Source organism: Sparus aurata, chromosome 5 (genome assembly GCF_900880675.1).
Source record: "Sparus aurata chromosome 5, fSpaAur1.1, whole genome shotgun sequence".
Taxonomy (NCBI): domain Eukaryota; kingdom Metazoa; phylum Chordata; class Actinopteri; order Spariformes; family Sparidae; genus Sparus; species Sparus aurata.
In genome coordinates, this window is record NC_044191.1 from 24,745,977 (window position 1) to 24,768,894 (window position 22,918).

The 22,918-nt window shown below is 41.6% G+C and overlaps 3 protein-coding genes across 9 annotated transcripts in view; 1 reads left to right on the forward strand and 2 right to left on the reverse strand.

Moving 5' to 3' along the window:
• Positions 1-596: 596 nt before the first annotated feature.
• ykt6 (YKT6 v-SNARE homolog (S. cerevisiae)) lies at positions 597-5,599 on the forward strand. Of its 2 annotated transcripts, XM_030416735.1 has the most exons (8): positions 599-824; positions 1,216-1,382; positions 1,613-1,695; positions 2,326-2,426; positions 2,514-2,618; positions 2,783-2,848; positions 3,458-3,559; positions 3,658-5,599. In XM_030416735.1, the coding sequence occupies exons 2-8, from the start codon at positions 1,279-1,281 to the stop codon at positions 3,691-3,693; spliced, it is 597 nt and encodes a 198-aa protein (XP_030272595.1). In that variant the 5' UTR covers positions 599-824; positions 1,216-1,278; the 3' UTR covers positions 3,694-5,599. The 2 variants fall into 2 exon arrangements, with proteins under 2 accessions (XP_030272596.1, XP_030272595.1); XM_030416736.1 differs by lacking the exon at positions 1,216-1,382 and having other exon boundaries at positions 597-824.
• A 6,827-nt stretch (positions 5,600-12,426) lies between these two features.
• On the reverse strand, positions 12,427-21,615 carry osmr (oncostatin M receptor). The gene is made up of 17 exons (XM_030416668.1): positions 21,396-21,615; positions 21,149-21,303; positions 20,858-21,011; positions 19,985-20,257; positions 19,766-19,895; positions 19,012-19,160; positions 18,739-18,872; positions 18,506-18,647; positions 18,085-18,170; positions 17,743-17,962; positions 16,991-17,176; positions 16,801-16,902; positions 15,797-15,964; positions 15,518-15,670; positions 15,323-15,428; positions 15,148-15,229; positions 12,427-13,629 (listed from the first exon to the last, which is right to left on the reverse strand). The coding sequence occupies exons 1-17, from the start codon at positions 21,481-21,483 to the stop codon at positions 13,225-13,227; spliced, it is 2,733 nt and encodes a 910-aa protein (XP_030272528.1). The 5' UTR covers positions 21,484-21,615; the 3' UTR covers positions 12,427-13,224.
• Positions 21,616-21,684: 69 nt separating this feature from the next.
• The window catches only part of LOC115581517 (rho guanine nucleotide exchange factor 28-like), a 41,440-nt gene continuing 40,206 nt past the window's right edge, over positions 21,685-22,918 (reverse strand). For 5 of the 6 annotated variants that reach the window (XM_030416660.1, XM_030416659.1, XM_030416662.1 and 2 more), the window contains one exon: positions 21,685-22,768. In XM_030416660.1, coding sequence (XP_030272520.1) covers positions 22,584-22,768 — 185 coding nt within the window. In that variant the 3' untranslated portion in view covers positions 21,685-22,583. The remainder of the gene's footprint in view (positions 22,769-22,918) is intronic. The other variant, XM_030416661.1, reaches the window with a different exon arrangement.

A 22,918-nucleotide genomic window follows, 5' to 3' on the forward strand; every position in this document is an offset into this window, starting at 1 on the left:
TTATAATAATAATAATAATAATAATAATAAGAAGAAGAAGAAGAAGAAGAAGAAGAAGAAGAATAACACTGATAATAATAACACTGATAATAATAATAATTTATCGAACTTTTTGAACATTTTCTTTTAGCATATCCATTATTTCCAAGATTTTATTGAAATTATTTTATTGTCTGCCTTTACATAAAGAGAAGCTGAGTAAAAAAATAGATACAAAATAAAAATAAATTGAAATTAAAAAATTAAAAATAATCTAAAATTCCCAAAATATTTCCAATTAAAAAGAGTCCCACGCAATGGATGAATAAGCCCGAAAAGTGGATGAGGTCGATGTATTTTCTTGTCATTGTACACTATATAGCTTATACCGTATGTAGCCTATGAAAAACAAGATATATTCAGAATAAAGTCTGCTTTCTAGAGAAACGTTTAATGATGTGGTCTCGCCGTAGTCAGCAGTTAAAACATTTTTATTTTATTTTTTTGCATTTTTAAAGGAAAAGTGAGATTGTACGCCTTGACTTAAATATTATTCAGAAGTAGCGTATATTTTTGCCAGACCAAACTTCCATCTTCGGTCGGAACAAAGACAATAGCTCGGTGATTGTTTCCACCGGGGCCGTTAGCTCGTCGGACCGTTTGTGGATCGTGACGTGGTGATTGGTCGCTAAACTGCATAGTGAAAACTACAGTCAGCGTTAAGTACATCGTGATTAGGTCGCCGGACGTCTGCTAAACATTTTAAAGAGTTTTAGTTTATGTGGAATAAAAAGTTAATTGTGTTGTTCTGAAGAGAACCGAACTGTTTGCTGCTGATTTGTCTGGTAAGTTAGCCGAGGCCTCACGAAGACCTGATAGCATCTGTAGCTAGTATTATTCATGCTCTGATTTCAGAAATGTCTACAAGTTATAAATCGGTTTTAGGTGTATGTTCGTCTCCTTGAGGTAACTTCGGACTACTTAATATCAGTTAGTCGAATTGGCTTTGCCTGGAGAAAAGACATAATACTATTTATGCCGAGAATAGCTTACAACACTCGGCTAGCTCGGTAGCTAATAACAAGGCGGCTACTTTCACTTATAGGCTAACACTTGTCAGCTGAACTTCACTCAAGTTTGTTTAGCTGCATTACTGTTAGCAGTGAAGCTAGCAGACTGAGCTGGATAAGGGATAACGCCCTCATGTGATTGTGCTTATGTCATCTTTTAAATTAGATTATCAGGAGTGTGTGATCCTTTTTGCTGTATCTGGCTGAGCTGAACTGATCTAGCGGCAGCATGAAGCTCTACAGCCTCAGCATCCTCCACAAAGGAGCGACCAAAGCCAACCTCCTCAAAGCGGCCTATGACCTCTCCTCCTTCAGCTTCTTTCAGCGCTCTAGGTGGGTCTCATCGAATGTTGCCAGATCTGACAGATTAAATACTTCTAACGGGGTTTTTTCTTTCCTCATTTTCTGTGTAGATTGGCAGAGACTATTGGGATAATATCAGTGATTCGTCTTATCAGTTAGTTGGAGCAAATTGGATCAATACATTGTTTAATATGAACACTGCTGTCAGAACATACTGGGCCACTTTTGTATAAGTGACATCCTTGTTTTCGTTTATTCAGTATTCAAGAGTTCATGACCTTCACCAGTGCCTTGATTGTTGAACGGACAACGCAAGGAAGTCGTGCCTCTGTCAAAGAACAAGGTAAAAAAAAAAAAATTCACGATCAGCCCAGTCTGAAGGTCATGTCAGCAGTTAATCTTTTGTTGACTTAATTTCATTCTAACCTTTCACCTCATTTGTTTCACATGTTAAGCTGAAGTCTGTCTGGATACTTTTGTGACATAGTCATTTAAATTATGCCTGGAATTTCACATGAATCTTTTTTGGTATTTGGTTTGACTTGCTGTAGCCTTTTCGCTGCGCTCTACACTGATCTAGTTCTCACAAGATTTGGTGCCACTCGGTTTACAATACAGTATCAACTTGATGTATTGTTTGAGGCATGAGCTTGTAGTTACTGATATTTACAGTACCAGTGGTGTCCTGTGACCGATTTGTTTTATGCTTAGGCTCTTGTGCCTTCTGTGTATGCCAGCTGCTCTTACCTGGTCCCTTGCTCTTTGACACTTAAACACTACTTTTTACTCACTCAGATTTGTACAAGCTGATAAAAAAAAGCATAATGCACGATGATTGCATAAAGGGTATGGACAACATTTGTTTTGCTTTTTGTAGGAATGTGCACCAACTGGTTCTGGGTTCACCTGTACTGTAACGCCAGCAAATTGTCTTATCCTCCTGTTTTGATAATTGTAAAAACCGTTCTTTCAGAATACCTGTGCCATGTGTATGTAAGAAACGACAATCTGAGTGCTGTGGTGATCGCAGATACTGAATACCCACAGAGAGTCTGTTTCACATTGCTAGACAAGGTGGGTATACAAACATGTAAATAGAGATGCATGATTATTCCACTTTGCGGTCATCTTCGATAACGAATTTGCTGTCTGTTTTGTTAGGTATTAGAGGAGTTCTCCAGACAAGTTGACAGTATAGACTGGCCCTCTGGTAATCCTGAAACCATAAACTACAAAGCCCTGGATATTCACCTCTCTAAATACCAGGTCAGTTTTTAATGTGCTCATCAGAAATTATGTCAAAAGAAACCTGGCATGTTTACTCAAGAGTATCGAGTTTGTCGCTGATCAAGGAATGTGTTTATGAAATCATGCCAAATCAGTATGCAGTAGCATTGTATCTGACGTGCTGTTTTTGTTGTTGTTCCCAGAACCCCAGGGAAGCAGATGCAATGACCAAAGTGCAGGCAGAGCTGGATGAGACGAAGATCATTTTGGTAAATAACCTGCATAAACTGAGACCCAGTATTTTAATCGAGGATGAAATAAATGCACATTCGAAGATTTTTTTTAGATGGGGAAAATAATCTACGGACCAGAGTTGGTTATTAGTAGGGTTGGTTTAAAAAATTGTCTGATTCAAATTAATGTTGATCTCATACAGCACAGGGACTAACCCAAGTGCACCCCGTAAACACAACAGTCAATTAATCTGTCTCCACAGGCAGATTTTTAACCACAAATCTCTGAAACCGTTAATTACATTCTTAATTTACACAATAACCTTCTTAATAATGCAACAGGTTGCAGGGTTGCTTGAATTTGAATCGAATCGGTTAGGGAGGTCAATGACATGTACTCTTTTCTATTGTTTTGCTGATTTGATGTTCGTTTTCTGTACAGTGTCTTTGAGTATTTAGAAAAGCGTTTTTAAATAAAATGTATTATTCTTATTAAAGGCGATACCTAGCTCTTAGTTTGCTAAATTAAACTGATGTTAATTTGCATTAAATGCCTGAAATATTATGTAATATTTACATAGTCCTTGTCAAGTCAAAATCTTTACACTTCACACTTTTTCATAGAGAAATGTTTTGTTTCTGTAGCACAACACCATGGAAAGTCTGTTGGAGAGAGGAGAAAAACTGGATGATCTTGTGTCAAAATCAGAGCACCTTGGAAACCAGTCGAAAGCCTTCTACAAGACCGTAAGTACTTAAGACTCTCCTTCTGAACAAATGACTGAAAAGTTAAACTGCTGCTCACTGTTTCAGATGCCTGACTTTGTACATGTTAAACCCTGCAGGCACGGAAACAGAACTCATGCTGTGAAATCATGTGATGCCGCTGCCTCGTCCTCGTGGACACGCCTCTCTCTCTGCCTTTCTGCTTTTCCTACAACTCCCATCATGCACCTGCCACCAGCTCTCAACACAAAAGACAGGGCGGACGCCGTCTAATCCGGGATGGGGCGCCGGGATAAGAGTCAGAAAGGGTGGAAGGTGGCGGCCCGTCGGAGCGTGATCTGTCTGGATTGTGGCTGATGGGGGCTGCAGGAGTGATGGGGTTTGGTCGGGGGAAGATGTAACACTCAAATTATTTTTAACCTTTCAAACGGTAAACATCTGTGTGGTGTTTCAGTACAGGCTGAGGACATAATTGTGTGACGTGTAGTGGTGATGTATTGTTGAAACGTCTTCAAACCATTTAATGTTATTCAGATTCAGTCCGATCTTAACAGTTTGATTTCAAAGAGTATTAACAACAGATGTGCTTCTGCTTTAAGGCAACTCTGACAATCTCCCAGTCTTATCTTGTGTATTCATAAAGTACGGCACGGTAAGGGTTCAACTATTCTCATTGCTGTCCACTAGGTGGCGTGCTTATTTACTTAAATGTTTCAATGAGCCTCAACACAGAGGTCAATCTAATAACTACTGTGAGCCAAGACAGCAGGTCGCTGATCAAAGTCTCACTGAATTTTATTTTGAAACATGTTCACTCGACTGGAATTAATTACCAGACTTCTTGCTTTTTTTCTGTCTCATAGTGTTAAATGAAATCTTAAAACATTCCTGCTTTGACTGAGTGTGTTATTGATTGATGATGCATCTTAAAGCTGATGAGAAAATGAAAATGAGAGAATAGGTCTTCTTCATAGACGCAGCCTTATTGCAGCGTGGCTGACATGTGACCCCTCCCTGTCCTGTTCAAACATTATGTTGTCTCATGAGAAGAATTCCTCGTTTACTTGGTGTACTGTAGACACACTTTTCACTCTGATAGCCAGCACACAGGACACTTAAACAGGTTGTTACAGTTGCAAAGCCCACAGGGCTCGCCTGTACCTTTCAAACCTTGGATCACTGATATCATCGGTTGTAACTGCGGTGATTCTTGGAATCCTCTTGTGCTGTTGCACCCCCTGGCCTCGAGTTCCTCCTGAAATGGGTGTGATGTTTGAAACGAGACCAAACATGTGGGTGACATTTATAAATTGACTGATTTCAAATCCCAGTCTTATTTTAAGACACTCCACAGCTGACTTTTTCTTTTTTTCTTTTTTGGACTGTCAGCACTGTTTGTATGTAGTCTGACTGGTAGAGATTTCTTTCTTCAGGAGCTTCTGATCAGTTTAAGATAAAGAAATGCCTTGGGTTGTGTATTTTAGATGTTTCTCTGCTAGCTTTCAGCTGTATGCGTGTATGATTTGCCGATATACAACATCTGCAGGCTGCATTGATGTTGAGTGCCTGTGTGTGAGGACTGTAGTGTGTTTGTGTGTGTGATCTGAATTGCTCTTTCTGCTTTTACAGTGTAAACTTTTGTGCAATATCTCTGCAGACTGTTGGTGTTTGTCCTTCTCTAAAGAGGAGAGAACAAATGACACTATTTCTCACTAAGGACATTAAATTGACCTTTGTATTTGCTATTCTTACAACTTATTTCCATGTGAAGCGTGCCCAGGGTTGTTTCTGACATATTTGTTCAAATTCTGCTTTTCAAAATTTCCAATTAATGTGCTGAATTTGAAAAACTTTGCTGTAGCTCTTTGCAGGTCGCGCGTTACCGACCAGTGTGTTAATCAGTCTGCATTAAACGTTTCGATCCAGATGTGGTTTGCACATTTAAAACTTCAGAAAATAAACTGTTCTATTCTGTCTGTATTAACATTTAGTTTTTTGATTTGTTCAAATGCTGATTGTGTACAGAACGTGTGATCTTGCTCAGATAAACACAAACAATGGCGTCTGGTGTGCTGGTGATATTTTAAGATAAACCAAACGGAAACTTATTTTTCCAAGGTGGCGGTCAGGTGTCACAGTAAAACCTGTAAAACAGTTCAAAAATTTACCAGGCCTGTGTCCTATATAATTTTATCAGCAAAAAGGGCGGGGTGATCTCCTCCCTTCAACCTTCAGGTGTTGTAGGAAATTCTCATTCATTATAGGAATCCATAAAAGATCAACAGGGTGGACTTAGGACAATTCTAAATTGGGGATTAAAATATTACAATAATTTGATCTCATTTCATAATATCCTAACTCTAGGTGATGGTATGTAATCTTATTATTATTATTAAGATAATGATAACACATTTCATTTAAATAATGTTTTTCAAGATTGTAAATATAGTATGATGTTGATATATTACCCAGCCCTACTTAGCAAGGAGGCCTTTTCATCCATTGTTAGCCCACCTGTAAACATAATGCAGTCATGGTCAGAAATCAATAATTGCCTTTTTTTTATACACGCCAAACTAGAATTTAGGCAACTTACATCAACATTTTAGCTCCTACCCCTCCTCCAATCTAAACACCCAGGGGGCTAGCACAACATGTTTTCAGAGCGCAAGAACAAGTAAAACTGCATTTTGCAGCGATGGAATGTAACTAACTACATTAACGGAAGTACTGTACTTAAGTGCAATTTTGAGTATCTCCATTTTCTGTTACTCTAGTCATACTCCACTAGGTAAATATATATAATTTTTTTTATTAACTACATTAACTTTAGATGCTAGTTACTTATACTGTTACATTTCTGATTATAAAAAACCCCACTGATTTAAAACATCTAATCTGATAATTATATTGCACAATATCTAAACACATGTTCATTATTTACTTGCACTTGCACTTTTGATACTCAAGCACGCTTGTTATCGACTGGTGTCGAATAGTCCGACTTCAAAAGGAGGACGTGAACGCGGCACGAGAGGCGAGTCTCCGCTGAGGTGAGCGGAGAGGAGCCGAGAGGATCCTGAGCTGATGAGGTGAGACTGCACAGCCTCGAACATGTGGACGGAGGTGAAGAACAGGAGCAGGACGGTCAGCAGCAGCAGCTCGAACAGCTCGAAGGTGGGAACGAGAGAGGAGGCAGACGCTGTTTCTGTGCCTCTGTCTCTCCCGCTGTACGTGACGGAGAAGAAGTACAATTGGCGGACGTGTTTACAGGCTTCTTTTCTCTCAGGGTTTCTTTCAAGGTGGTTTCGGAGCTGCGCCGGAAGCTGTTGCGTAAACCTGCTGCGGCAACAAGTGTAGTCTGGAAATATGTTGTTTACTTTTACATTTTCTTATCTAGAATAGTTCTCTTATCTCTGCTGGCCGGAGCGCTCTGATTTTCTACACTGTGTGTAGCTGATCGAGCATTTCTCTTTATTTCGCTGCGGGATCCAAACTTGTTGTGAGTGATTTTTGTTTTACCCTGCAGAAGAGAAGCAGTAACCGACTTGTGGCTGTGGTGTTGGTGTCTTGTCCTGTCAGTCCACTCAGGACACACTTTTTTTTTCTCAAACAAGAATGTTTTGCTGCATTTTCAGATGGTTGAGCCACATCTCCTTACAGGGCAGCTTTTACACACAGTTCAACAGAGGAATGGTGAGTTTTATCTCTTCTGTCTTCTGTTTTCCTTCTTCTGTTGTAGACAGAAGTACACAGGGGAAGTACAGGGAGGATCAAAATGCATCTACAGTATTCTGTATCGTGTGCTTTTTAGTTTGTACAATGAGTTGATTTACATTTTGGGGCATTTAAGTGACTTGCAGTAACTCATACATGCATTCATACACTGATGGCGGTGGCTGCCAGCACATCAGGAGCAGTTTGGGGGTTCAGTATCTTGCCCAAGGACACTTCGGCATGCAGACCAGGGGAATCGAACCGGTGACCTGCAAGAACAAGACGCCGGCTCTATATCCTAAGCCACAGCCGACGCCATTGTTTGATTCAAAGAAATTGTACTCGTCAACTACTTTGATGATCGATCAGTCATCAACATCCGCTGGCTCCGGCTTCTTGAATGTCAGGATTCACTGCTTTTGGCTTCGACTATAAGTGAAGAGTCGTTGTCGGTTGGGCAGAAAGAAGCACTTTGAGTCCCTTGGCCTCTGGGAAATTGTGACAAGCCTATTCCACTATTTCTTCCATTAATTTCATAAACTAAACCAGCTGATTTCAAAAGGATTTTGTTGCAGCTATAGATTATTGTTGCAATTATAAAACTATACAACAACTAATCAATACGTTTTTCTGTTACTTGGCACTCTTTTCCTGATGGAGACAAATTTGTATACCCTAAAAAATTCTTTAGAAATCTTCCAGGGACCCAAAACATCGAGTGATCAGGTAGCACGAGTTGTAGGCAACAATTCTCACAGGTGTTAATACAGGTGTGTCTTGAGACTTTGGCTCGGCCACAAAATGCTTGACAAACGCCAGATAGATGCCAGATGAACAGGGAAATCTGCTTCAGGTGAATTCCATTTAGCAGTAGGTCACCTTTCAAATGATTGCCAAGACCTTCAGTTGAGAGCAGCAACCAAATGGCAAAGTTCCAGAGAGGCAAAATAAAGGCAGCGTGGTCACATAGATGCAAATAAGTCAGTGTGGCGCATGAAACACTGCAGCCGTTGGTCAATGCCAACAGACTAAACTAATGTGTGATTGAATAGCTCAGAGTCAGTTGGAAGAGTTTATCATAAAACTAATTATTTCTGGTTTATTTTCCCCACATGAAGGTTCAACTGCAGATGCCACTTCTCGCTCAGAGGACTCCGTGGCCAAGACCAGTGGGATCATCCCTGGTAAGTCCCGCTTTGATCAAAATCTGATGTCTTCACCGTCCCTGTGAGACCTGTTTCAGATGTGCCTCCCTCAGCTAAGCAAGACCGCCTGTAACGCTCAGACCAACAAATAAAGGGGGAGTCAGGTTACACCACCGGCAGCTCGGCAGGCTTAAAAAGAAACAAAAAAAAACCATCAGAAGATTGTTTTGGCAGATCTTTTCCGAGCATGACTGCAATAACAGTGGGGGTCTTGTCATTTTGATCTTACTGTTTGTGGTTATTTTAATTGGCTGCGTCAGAAACTGAAAAATTTCAGAGACCCTTTTTTGTAACACACACCTCCGTCTCTGCGTGCAGTGTTTCTGTGACTTCCCAGTTCTGCTTCCTGCTTATTGTCTGAACCTTTTGCGAGAGAACGTTTGCCGTTCGGCGACCTCCCGTCGTGTATAGACGAGGACGTGCCCCTGTCATCAATTATGTCTAGGGAGTGTTTGACTGCGAGAGCGTGCAGATTTGCGACCGAAGTCTAGGAAAAAACATGTCAGGGAGACATTGAGAAAAAATAATTTCTGATAACATTCTGTTTATTTCTTGGACTTTCTGTCGCTGTTCTTTCTTTGTGTTAGGTGTGACAGCGCTGCCACCGCCTCATGAGAAAGAAAGCATACCGGCTTGTCCCCATTAAGCACAAACAACCTCTTCATCGACTTTTCTTTTGTTGAACATTGGCTGCTTAACTAGCCACAACCAATCGACTACAGTGTGGCTGCTGGAAACGAATAATTTCGAGATGCCATCGAGGGTGTAATGTTATCTAGCACCTCGATGGCTTCAGTGCACGGATAACAAATTCAGGATGCATTCAGGGAAATGAAGTGTAAAGTGTGGACTTTTGAAATGCAGCATAGAGTTGTATTGCACAAATATGTTCTTTGCAAGCTCTGGTGAACACCATACAGTGACACTGCCATGTATCAGCATATGTCTAGTTGTGTTTTAACATGTGAGTAAACGTGTGTGTTTTCTTACAGCTGCAGTTGCTGCCACGCTGTTCATCGCCTTCATACTTGCTCTCTACACTGTCCTCTGGAGGTGCATGGTGTCGCCACCACAGCGGTAAAGAACAGACACAAGTCCTAACTTGATATTTTCCGGAGCTTCAGTTTTGATTTTGCTGACGCAGCGATCGTGCAAACTGCCATCGCTGGCCCCGGCTTGGAGCGTCACATGTCTGCAACTTAAACTGTGTAACTGATTTAGTGCAGTTGTCGCTGTAAACGCACTCCTTTTGTGTTTTTCCCTTTCAGAAAGCACAGCAGGGTGAGAATGAGAGGACAACCGAGGGTTTCTGTGTGAAGACTGGAATCTGTTCAGCAGCTCGTTTTTTTGGGTCTTAGAGGCACGGAGTAAAAATCTGAGAGCAGACTTTTGCTCCCGGTCTTGGTTGAAGCACTGGAGTGACAATATGCCACGGGGGCAGAGCCTCCTGATAGATCCAAAGATCAAACCGCAAAAGAACTGACTCAGCTGAGTTTCCATCAGCTTTACTGTCTGTCGGCAGCTCCTGTTGACTCAGAGCTCCATGTTGATTTGAAAAAACGTATTTTGGCAGACTGCGCTGCTTTTTTTAGTCCCCCCCCCCCCCGTGCACTCTGCACTACTGAGGAACGAGGCAGTTCTGGCCATAGCTCGCTCCACTTGCCAATAAGCTGTGTGTGTGTGTGTGTGTGTGTGTGTGTGTGTGTGTGTGTGCGTGCGTGCGCGGTAGGTTTAGTTTATGTATATATTTTTTTAAATGACCTAATGACACTGGGTTGCATTTCCATTTACATCTTCTTACAGGACACCTGTTATGCTTCGTTTTTTTCCTTTCCCTCAGTGTGTTACAGGCTCTTGTGCATGTAAAAGGTCTCAATAGTTAAAGTCCCAAAGTCTGCGACAGTGGGAGCTCCTCTCTCCCACAGAAAACACTGCTCCTGAAACGCCTCATCAGTAGTCCTGCCTTTAATTGCGTGACTTCGTGACATCACACATTTGCATACTTTATGCAAATATTCATGCTAGAACTGAAGCAAACTGGGAGCTGAAAACACAACAGAGCCCACTGTAGACATGGTGCTGGCTCAGGCATGTGCAAGCTGACCAATCGGAGCAGACTTGGTATTCGGAAGGGCGGCCTTAAAGAGACGGAAGCTAAGCTAGCTTTTTTTTTTCAAACATTGAAGCATCTAAAGCCATTCTAGCAGTAACCCAAAATAAAATCTGGAACACGCAATGCGCATTAATATATAATATGTCTCCTTTAAAGATTTTTTAAGAAAACTCCTAAAGCTTCCAGGATGTTCATGAGAATTTGCCCATCACCTCTCCTTGAGTCTTTAGTTGACATTTGGTTTGGAAACAGATTTTGATTTTGTTTATATTTGCCCTCTTGTCTTCCATGATATCCCAGGCATTTATTCACTTTACTCAGGATGATGTGACTACTGTGTGACCACTGACGCTCTAATAAACTGTGACTTTTACTTCTACTAGAGTGTGATTTATAAAGAAATGGAAAGATCAGTCACAGTTTGGTGGAACTTCAAATGAGACTCACTCACTTGTTTGTTCTTTGTTTCTTCTTTGTTTCATGGTGCATTTCTAACTTCGCTTCAAGGATAACTTCACCCAAAAATGTAAATGTACTCATTGTCTACCCACCCTCGTGTGGATGGAAAGCCGGGTGAGGTTTTTGCAGTCCACAAAACATTTCTGGAGCTTCATAGCAAAACAGCGTTGCAGCATTCGTTCAAACGACTAGTTTCAAAATGTTTAAAAATAAACCAAACTATAAATCCAAGCCCCTAGAAGCCGAGAGATCCCAAACTGATTTGAAAATATGTCTGAAGATGAAAACCTTGCTGTAGCTGCTAATCTAAAAGCGTGAGTGCACGCCCCCTCTGACACGGGTGCACAAGCTCAACGGTGCGTCATAAGTGTCATTATTGGCAGTTCAAGTCAGTTCGGGGACTTCTGAGCTTCTAGAGAATGAAGCCATGTGATGTTTTTTCTTTCGTTTCACCATTTTTTTCATTAATGCTCCAGAAATGTTTTGTGGACTCTGTCTCTTCACCTGATTTTCCATTGGCATGAAGAAAGTGCTATGTCTGGATTTATGCACAAACATAAATGAAACAGAACAGTGAAAAGATTAAGTGCCAGTATTAGTGTAATGGCAAAAGATTGTCTCATCAATAATATCAGGTCAGATATATATAAAGTTCACCAGCTGTGGTTTTGTATGCCACACATGTATGTAGCCACACAGGCCGGATAGACACATCCGGCATAAATGGCCCAAGTCCAGCAGCCCCTTGAGCCGCCCTGCTTGACATGCTTTTTATGATGTGCTATCTGAGCAGAGCCAATCACAGCAGCGTTCTGACACTGTGTTGTTTTAAGAACCAGTTGTGCAACTTGGACTGGAGTTACAGTAACCAAACTAAGTAATGAGAGGGGAATGTGCATTGATGTCACTGGGAAGAGTGCGGGAAAATTTGGGGAAATTCATCCGAGCGGAGATCCTGTAACTGTAGATTTGATTAAAAGATAAACGAGATAGAAATCATCCGAACCGCGCAATCCAGACACATCTCTGGCTTTGATGAAATGAAGTGCATCTGGATTCCTCAAAACATCAGGATAGTTTTGATTTGTAGCCGCATTGAGCCAAATATTATATAGCGTAGAAATTCTGATTTAATCACAGAAGAAGTGCTGTAATTACAGTCTAAACTTCATATTATTCACTTTGTATACTTAAAGATGAGATACAAGTTTCAACATATCTATCAGCTCTGGTCAATACATAAAATCGTTTGAATGATTTGGTGTAGATTGTGATTTGGAAATTAATTTCTGTGTAAAAACATGAGGCTTTTTTGCAGTTTAATACAACGGAAATGTACTTCGACTTGCATTAGTCCTAAAAATTTGGAAAAGACAACCAGCACTGTCTTCAGATTACCGTAGATCGAGTATTTATTTATGTATTGTGATGTCACACGTCCAACAGATGGCAAGCTAGATGAAACCGCACCAAGATCAGCAATTACAATACAATTACAGTAACACAGTCGTTAAGGTAACAGATTTAGTGCTATAAACAGGCTCTGTGCGTCTGATGGAACAATTACCTGACTGACTAGATGCCTTCGAAATGACTAAAGCTAAAACTATTTTTTTAGCACCTGGCGACGCACAAAGCAGTCGCATGCAAGATAAATTCCAGGAAATTACAGTTACACCAAAGGAATGCTGATGATGTCAAGGTTTACAAAAAAATATTAACCACATCTTATTTAAACTTTGAGTCTCTGAAGCTGATTTTTTTTCCCCCAATCATCATGTAATTCATGCATGGCAGCTCCTTCTTCCTCATTCAATTCAAGCTTTGATTTTAGGAATACTGTTTTGACAACACTGTACAAGTGATACAAAAATGAAAAAGTTAAGAAAAGATGCACATGTTCAGCTTCCTGATTGGCACTACCAGTTGCATCCTGTAGATAACATCTGTGGCTGCCTCACAGTCTGCAGCGAGTGTGTTTTTGAGCCCGCTTTCTCCAGATTGTTTTCGGCCTCTGGTCCTCCAGAGTTAAAACCCGAGTAGTTTAAAAGACTCAACTCTGCAAGCTATTTGTTTTCCAGTCAAAGCACATGCAGTGGGTTCAGATGTGGCATGAATACAAAACCTTGCTGTATTTATATTCGAAAGATTTTGTCAGATTTTACAGTATTTCTCCTCTTGGGATGGAGAAATTACGCAGGAACGCGTTGGTCTTCATACTCAACTGCACTCACTGCAGTATCATTGGAGATATAACCATATTCAACACTGCATGACTCCTGCAGACTCTCAGAGGGTTCATAGATGTCACTTAGCCTGACTTGTGCCTCAGACAAATATTCCTCCGCTGTATGAAAATAAGCCTTGTTTGTGACGCATAGAAGGGCCTCTCTGTCCCTGAGCAGCACTGTGACCGACTGTGGACAGTATTCAGCTTGCAGCGGCAGGCAGGACTGTGAACCAGGAGAGGGCGGTGTGCTCTGGGGCAAGCCGTCGCTCAGTGTGGTCGGTTCATTCAGAGGAGGTCTGTTGTACAGGATCTCAATGTCGCAGCTGCTGCACTCATCCACCCTCTGAGACTGCAGCCACTCGACGGTCTGTGCAAACATGCAGAGAGGATTATGATAAACAAAACTAGATTCCTGTGAATGATATCACACCAGCAGGTCCATAATTGTAAGCTTAATGTACAGAAACGCTGCATGACTCAAAAAAAGGTCAATTGGCAGAGAAACTGCTCTAATCAAGGGGAGCTTTCTGTGTTTGATTTTAATAAAACTCAAAGACAAATGTTTGATATTATGTCTGCTGAATGGATGTTTTTTTTTGAAAACCTGTAGTGGATCATGGTCATTGCCTTGAGGGTCATTACTGTTGCCAGAATCCGTCAGTTTTTTGTCTGTTTCTAGAATGGAGGTGGTGAGTAAATGCTGTCGTTGACAATATATGAATAAGATGCAGGCTGACTAATGCTGACATCTTAATTTAATATTCTCTAGCCCATTTATAACATCATTTTACTGGCATTTAAAGCTGATTAATGAGTTGCTTCATCGGCAAAAACACTAACCAGGAAATTCAGTTCCTGTAAGTAATTTGATCACACAGTATCTCTGTGTACTGATGAGCCGCCTGATTCACAAGTGTGGACAACAAATGCCGTAGAGTAATAAAAGTCTGCAGAAGCCCTGAGAGACAAGTGAGGAGAAAAAACCTGGTGCGAATTTTATGAGTCTGATTTGAAAAGTTTTTTTCTAACTAGGATTTTGCCAGGGTAATTTTTTTAAAGGTACTTTTTTAAATCTTTGTGGACAAAATATATATATATTCAGAGGCATCACCATGTACAGCTACTCACAATAACTGATATTAAAATGATAATATTGTTTGAACAATCCAGTGCAGAGGCCTTGTGGATCTTTTATCAGTTCATCTGGTTGCTGTTTTGCTATTCATTCAGCGTTATTGCTCTTTTTGTACACTTAGTACTGTTATGGTGACAGGCTCTCTCTCTCCCTCTCTGACTCCCTACACTAATATTTTGGGTGTAATTAATTTGACAAAAGGGAGGGAATTTATCAAATTCTTTGTAGATATTGTGAAAATATGTATGAAATGTTATTATTCATTTGGCCGAGATAATCATGTAGAGACAATCTGATGTTGTTGCAACATCCCTATTCTGGATAATTTCCCAAGTGCTTGTTGTAATGCTTCTTTCCGCCCCCGGAGGAAGAACTGCACCACTACATTACTGGGCTGTATCATGGTTACTACGGCTTTGCTTGGCAGCACCCACCCGCCCTACTCTGCTTCTGATAGGCTTACCCTGCTACCCTTCAATAACCCTCAACAATGACAATATCGTAGGGGTGCACTTCGCCCTTTTGTGGCCAAGGCAAGTATTACAACAGGGAAACTCATAAACATAAAAATCATCCTGACAAATGAACACAAATAAAATCAGAGTTAGATCAGACTTAGAAAATTGATTACCCAAGTTGCCTGTCAAAGTTTCTCTGTCTGTATTAATGCATGTTCCAAATGTATTGTAGGTGAGCACATAGTCTCCGTTTCCTCTCAGTGAACACAGCAGTTCAACGTTTTATCCGTACCTGATGCAGGAAGCTGTCTAACTCAGGAATTTTGATGTTCATACCAGCAGGATAAACAAATATCCCCTTCAGCCACTTGAGCCTGCAGGAGAAACAAAAAGGAAGGTGGGAGAGAAAAGGTCCAGTCTATGTTCTGCAGGAATTCATGTTTGAGTTGAGATTTAAAGTTTCTCACGTTTTTCTCTGTGGACACAGGAGAATGGTGCAGCACAGCACCAGCAAGATTGGAGTCAGTATCTTGGCCAAGTGAGCAGAGTCTAAGCGAGTCCAGGGCCTGTGCACTGGACATTTTAAAACTTTTATTCAACAGGGGAAAACAATAATAAAATCAATTGATAGTGTTGCATTGACAGGGTGTTATGGAGCTCACAGTTGGTTCCAGTCCTGACGGTGATACTTGCAGGTTGTCCAGGCCCTTCCTTAGTGAGAGCACTCACAGAGAAAGCGTACTCTTGGTTCTGCTGCAGACCATCGATGGTCACAGATTTCCTCTGAGATTCTGCCACCGTCACGTTAAACAGATCTGGATGTGCACAAGATTAATGCCTTGTTCCATCAGAATTTAAAAGTAACTAAAAAACAGGGTTTGAAATTGCCTCTAACGACCAAATGAATTATCATATTGTGGAACAGTCAAAGTTTTCCTCACGTGCAACATGACCCAGCTGTGTACCAGACGTTACTTCCTGCACTGTAACCAGGTAACCAGTCGTGAACGCTGGATGAGCCGGATCATCCACATCATAACGCCACTCCAGTGTCACAGATGAGGAAGTACTCTGAACTGGCTCAACCAGACTCGGGGACTGTACAAATTCTGAGGAAAAGGAGGTGGTTTTGAGGAAGGAACACAGAATTACTCAGAATTAACTTTCCCAACTTGTGTGGAACTACTGAGACCTTCTATGTGACGCCTGCATTGTTGTGCTGATGTAAGAATCTGCTGCTGACAGCAGCTGGCTGCTGTGTCTGTGTGTTTTTACGCTGATGTGGCGTTTGTGGTTATTTTCTTATCAAATTAAACCCAGTGTTCTGCTCACTAAATATAATTTGCATTGCCTTCTTGTCTCTGCTCCCCCATGCTTCATCCTCTCTGTGTATTAGACAAACAGGAAAGATGCACATCGATGACATCTGGAGGATGTTCTCATTTGAACCTCTGACGGAGACATCCTGTCTCGAACTTTAGCTGCCACACATTATTAAAAGTTTAATTTCTCACCATGTGCTGAAGACCTCATCTCTGCTACAGAGTCTCACTGGCCTGCCTGTTGAGGCACCAGTTCTGAGACATTTTAAACCCTTCTATTATGTGCACATTAGACCAGCAAACACCTCATAAACCTCAGGAAGAAATATTGTTTTATGGTCCCAAACACAAGACAGTAAGGCAGGCAGGAAGGGGTAATAAAAAGCAAGCTTTGTTAACGTAGAGCTGAATCCACAAAAAAATCGAGGGCAGGCAACAACACAAACACAGGCTGGGGCAAAGTGTACAGAGAAAAAGACCAAGACAGGAAGCGAAAATTAACTTTACATGAGGATAAAATCTGCTAAATAAAACAGGAAATGTCGACACTGAAAACCAGAACCACGGGAAATTGTTCTCACGTGTGCAAAAATACACAAACACACATTAACTTTAACACTCACTGAGCTCTTGTGAATATCCAGTCTGTGTCTCCAGTAGCCTGTGTCCATTTTCTGTGCATCCATAAATACTAAATGTGTACCTACAGCCTGCTTTGAAATCTCCTGCAAACAAAAAAAAAAAAAATGAAAGCCAATGTAAGTAAAACTTTAAGGACACACATACAGTGCCTGCTAAAGAAGATAAACTTACTAGCGGGTAGGAACAATGTGTTGCTCCCCTCTGGCACCTTCATCCACCTCAGAGTACAAGGCACTGCGTTTCCCAGAATGCACCACTCCACAGTATAGCCACAGGTGGTGCTGTCCTGCCCTTCCCAGGACAGGTTAAAACCAGAAGCTGTGCCGCTGCTGAACCTCTTCTCCACTGGGCGGATTCCTAGAGAGAGACGCATTCTGTCAGACTGTGGTGATCAGCCAGAAATGAAGCAGATACTATATTATATATTATAATATATATAATATATTATAATATATTATATATTTGCTTTTTGCTTTTTGCTTAATGATACAATTCTCCTTATTAAATAGTTAACAGTACGTCGTAGTCTGTCTTCTATTTGGTCTGTCTACTTTCACCTCTCAAACAAACGAACACGCCTGACAAATCCTAAATTCAACAAGCAGTTCAACAAAGAATAATCAGGAGTGGTGTTTTTAACTCCTGTTCCTGGGTCCCCCACCCTGCGTGTTTTAGAAGTTTCCCTGCCACAACACTCCTGCCTGGTAATGTGAATCGGGTGTGTTGACATAGGGTAATTCATCTCACTGTTACCCCAAGTTTCTTTGTCACACTGTATGACGATCGTGTAAAACAGCAGACAAACAGCTGATAGAGAGTGAGACACACAAGCTTCATAACAGCAAAAAACATTGTTTGAGGAAGTGATACTGCCAGGAAAGTGAGCTCAGTCATAGTGGGCTGATTCCACATGTGTTACTCACCTCCATCCTCTGTCTGCGGGATGGTGATGTGGGCAGTGAAGGTGACGGTGCAGCTGGTGCGGAGAACAGCCTGGACGCTGAAGTCGCACAGTCCTGGACCGATGGAGACCTCTGCCTGGGTCTGTCCACCATCCTTCCACTCTGTCCAGTTTTGACCATCCTGCGACCACTGAACTAAATAACCTTGGATGTTCGCAGTGGCAGCTGAGCCAGAGACATGCTGAGAACAAAGGTGTGGGGATATTTATTCCGTTAATTAAACCAGACAGAGTTTGTGTGCCGTGGCGCCAATAGATTAACCAAAGTAAAACCTGAGGAAAACAGAAAAGGTTAGAATCTTACTGGAGTCCAAAGTAGAGAAACTTGACGGCTGTTCGAGTCTGACTGCTCCTTTATTTTCCTCCATACATCCAAGGTCACCAATGGACCTGAAGAAAGACCGTGATAATCACAGGCATGAGAGATCATTTCACACCAGTACCGGTACACTTGTTTAGAGACCTGCAGATGAAACTTGTCTTGTTGGCTCTTTGACTGTTTACTGTTTTCTTGCCTGCTTAAAATACAGTTATATAAATAAAGAAAACACATTGAGGGAGGAAAAATGTACTTTTCCAGTGGGTTGTGTGTGGGTTGTTTGATATCATGCCATCACGATGTCCTGCTTTAGTTTTGTTTTAGCCTGAAAGAAGCTTAATTATTTTGGTCTTGGTTTATCTGAGTATGTTCCCTGTATACATCATCCTATCCTGGTAACACTCACAGGTTGTGAAGGGTATGGGCTGTGTCCACTCTCCCCAGAGCCTGCCATTGACAGAGCAGCGTACCCTGGTGAAGTAGCGGGTGCTGGGAAGCAGAGGTTCCAGTTTGGCTGTGCAGGGCCCTCTCACACTATTGCAGCTCAGCTGATACAAGCACACAGGGGGTTACCAAACAACACTGAAATGTCCAACAGCAGTAATTCTGCAGTCTGAATATTTTAGTTGAGCCGGTCACCTCGGTGGTGCTGCCCGGATCTGTTGTGACCTGACATAGGAGGTTCGGACGGGTCAGCTTCCCCTGTACGATCCAGGACACAGTGGTGTCCATCACCCCGAGGCTCACTCTGTCCCACTCCACAACGGGACGCACTGACGGCAACACATACATGAAATCCACAGATATGATTAACACACAGCGTTATTAGACACATATCTAATTTAAGGGCAGATTAAATTCATGTGTGCATGGTGCTTCCATCTTTGGGCCTTTGTTTTCGTGACCTCTGACCTCTGTCAGAGATGTTGAAGCTGTGGCTCTCTGTTTCCTCTCCCAGCGGGTCCTTCACCACCACCCTGATGTTGTATTCCTCCAACTGTTGGACGGCTGGGAAAATACAAGACGACGGCTTGCAGTTGATGGGTGCCCGGTCTGAGTTCCTGTGTTTTCAACAACAAAGAACGGACATCTGAACATGATGCCTGCTGCCCCAGAAATACTTTTCCAAATAAGCTTAAACTGTGGAAAGAAGCAGCTGTAAAACTCTTGATAAGATTTGAAAGCATGAAAAGCCCTGCAAGCTGACTATTTTCACAAACAGAATTTTAGCCACTTGCTTTGATAACATTTGTAAAGTCTAGAGAAGATACGGGTAATTTTTAGCAGCTGTAATAAGAATCTGATGCAGAAACACTCTGGGAGGTGCCCACTCAGGCCTGTAAGAGCTGACCAATCAGAGCAGACATGACTCTTTGGGAGGGAGGCCTTAAAGAGACAGGCTGTTCTTTCGGGTAGACAACCAAGAACATGGGGCCTTTAAATAAATACTAATATCGGCATCAAAGAAATCCTGAGTCCTGGATGCACAGTGGTTCCAACATTGAAGCTGAGAAACTAATTATTAATAATAACTAATAATAATTAAGTAAGTGTGTAGACATGGCAGTATCAGAGCGAGCTGGAAGGTCAGCTGGAAGGCCAGTATTCACAAAAACACTTCCATCTACAGCTGACATCTTCCATGTTTGGTTAATAAGCATCTTACTCTATGTGGAGGGTGATTGTTTGCTTGTTGAGTTCGTGCAGGTGTTGTTCTCGGCCTGAATCCCAGGTACAGTAAACAGCGGTCATGTCTGTGGTCACACAGCTGAGGTCTTTGGGCTTCTGAGGAGGAACTACAGCACACACACACGCCCAGTGCATATCTAAGGGTTCTTTGTAAAATAATATTAAAAGAATGTAAATAAGAATAATTGAAACTTACAGCTGACGTAGTTCCAGATACGACTCTTCTCGCCTGTTGAATCTCTGCAGCTGAGCGTCAGACCTTTGATGGGTCTGTTTGGGATGGTCAGGTTGACCACAGTGATAGCCTTGACCCCGGCTCCAACACTGATAAGAGTGTGCTGCTCGTTATCGAAGGTTATGTTGGTAATATCGAGTCCTCTTGGGGGAACACAGCAGAACATGGCACTGGTGCCCTCTATCAGCACCCTCTGGGATGGGAACATCTGGGTCTTAGCCTCTGCCTGGACTCCTGCAGGTCACAGAGTAGAGTTCAGTCTCAACTAGCGGCGTGTACAAGCAGGGATGCTGTAATTAACTGCTTGTCTATGATGCCTTTTGAATCATCAAAACCAAGGCTGGGCCAGGTACTTTGAAATGTAGTTAAATACTAAGTGTATATCACATACTTACTACTTATTTTCCCTCCGTACTGCTGTGTTACCTGCATATTTATCCAAAGGGGAATCAATAAAGGATATATCTTAATCAAAAAGCAAACTGTGCAAAAATCTGATTGCAATGCCACCACAGATTCTGAAAAACGATGTGATCCATCCAAACGTATTGTGGCCAGGCTTTGTTGAATGATGAGCATTGCAACGTACATTTGAAATGATTGCAATAGACCTGCAGCAGTTGAGCAACACTGATGTAAAGATTGTTGAAAGGGAAGATAAAACAGATGGAGGCCTCCCTCATACTGATAAAACAGAAACTGGTGCCTCTTTGATGTCATGATCTTATCAGTGAAACTGTGAGAAACGGATCTGTTTTCTGCCTGTTTGGTTCAGCTGTACTCGTGCACATAAAAAGTGCAAATAGGAGTCACAGTGCAGCAGCAGCATCTCACCTTCATTGGTCCTCCAGCTGCTCCACGGACTTGAGGCAGACTGGTTATAGAGACGTCGTATCCTGACTGAGTGATCGACACACTCCAGAGGCAGATCGGAGGTCCACGTCCACGTGTATTCGCCTGAATCCAAGGAAAGTAAACTCACATTTCTCTGGATTAAAAACAAGGAAAAAATAGTAGTTTATCAGCATAGTAAATGCAGTCAAAAGTGGAATTATCAATACTATAAAGTCATTGAAATGCAACTACATACTCTAAACAGCAGCAAATATAGACAGCAGTACTCACACTGTAAATAATGGTGTGGTTTTCAGCGCGGCCGATCTGGATCTCATAAACGTCGCCCACTAACCCACTGTGGTTTACCAGCCAGCTCACCATGAGGGTTTGCCTGTCACTGATAGCCTGCAGATGACTGATGCTCGGCCTCGGCGGCTGCCAAACTGACACACGGTGCAACTTAATGCATTTTGAGCTTTACAGCATATTTGAAGAGTTAAATAAAAAATGGAGAATTAAAGTGAATCAAACTCACCACTTTCTGAGCAAAATCCACTCCAACCGTCAAAAAATATCAGATAAAATCCGAGCAGGTTCACCAAGACTATTCTGAAACGTCTCATCCTCCTGATCAAGGCAGAATGAGTGTGAAGCGGTGGTCATGCACTGCACACACTAACTGAAAGTCTCATGAGTCAGTGGGTAATGGCAGCTTGCTGACTATTACTGCATAAGCATTGCGTAATAATAATAGACAAGCCCATGAGCGGTGTGTGTGATGATAAAAGTGATGGTTTGCAAAAGTAAAAACAACTAAAACACTGTTCGCCACAATAATTTTTATATACAGCACAATATCAATATGGCACATCACAGGTCAGATTACAAGGTTACAAGGGAACACGTATCAAACAGAATATCATTAATGTCGACAGTGCATGAAGCAATTTACACACAATAAATTATCAGACGAAGAGGTGAACAGAAGACATTCTTTACACAAATCACTTACAGTATCAGATAACAAGATTTTTTGGCACTTAAGTGAGAAAAATAATAACAGGAAAATAAGTTCCTCTTCCAACATAGTGTGCATAGGTAGCCTTTCCATAAAACTATACATATATTTAATATTATACAATAATGTCAGTATATTTCTGTGTCTTTAAGATGCTCACAATCCCTTATAAATATTAATTAAAATCACGTAGCACTCTATACATAGTTTGGGGGAAGGGCTCGATTGGCTTCTCAAATATTTTCTTTTAAGTGCTCAAATAACAGCAACACACACTTCTGTCCTGATTTCCTGCAACTTTAGGTCCAAGTGTTTGGGGCACAAAAGCACCTCTGCCATCGAACAAGTGCAACTGCTAAAAAAAAAAATAAAAAAAATTGTAGAAGTAAAACACGGGGAGTACAAGTATAAAAGCTGTTTTATAAAGAATTTCTCTGCTAAAAGGCACGATGGTTTCATCACACAGGAAGAAAAATGATTCATGGCCGCCACGTACACCGATAAAGGCACGTACACTGTATCTGTGGAGACTTCCGCCCTGCAACTATTCCCCTTACATTCAGTTCTTAATTCAATGTGTAACCATCACATTACGATGGGTGCAACAGGTACATACACAAACACATAAAAAGCAACAGATATATATCATTGTCGGTCCAGTTTTATGTCAGGCAGCTTGCATTGATCGTTTCTTGGTAACGATTTTCAGAGATAAACGATGTTCTCCTCGCCTGCCTCCTCCCCGTTCTGTCCTTCAAGGGAGAGGTAAGCCTGCTGGGGGAGGAGGGGGGTGAGGGAGGGAGACGAGGAGTAGTCGTCCTCAAAAAGTCCTGTGACCTCTGACCTCCAGGGACCTGCCCGTCGCCTGTCCAACGATGGACTGAAGTCTGCTAGAAAGAGAATGACAGAAAAAAAACAAAAGATCGAACTTGAATGTCATTGATCAATGTGGTTGCATGTCTTTTTATGCTGTTCAGAAACCTCATTACAGAAACTTCCTACTGAATCTAAGTTTAGGACGAGACTTAGGGAGGGATTGT

Coding starts and splice junctions, on each gene's coding strand:
- ykt6 (XM_030416735.1), top strand. CDS start 1,279: ATGAAGCTCTACAGCCTCAGCATCCTCCACAAAGGAGCGACCAAAGCC. Junction 1,696..2,325: donor TGCCTCTGTCAAAGAACAAG/GTAAAAAAAAAA, acceptor CCGTTCTTTCAG/AATACCTGTGCCATGTGTAT. Junction 2,849..3,457: donor ATGAGACGAAGATCATTTTG/GTAAATAACCTG, acceptor TTGTTTCTGTAG/CACAACACCATGGAAAGTCT.
- osmr (XM_030416668.1), bottom strand. CDS start 21,483: ATGAGACGTTTCAGAATAGTCTTGGTGAACCTGCTCGGATTTTATCTG. Junction 18,873..19,011: donor CTTCAACATCTCTGACAGAG/GTCAGAGGTCAC, acceptor TGTTGCCGTCAG/TGCGTCCCGTTGTGGAGTGG. Junction 15,671..15,796: donor ACAGCTGGGTCATGTTGCAC/GTGAGGAAAACT, acceptor GTGCACATCCAG/ATCTGTTTAACGTGACGGTG.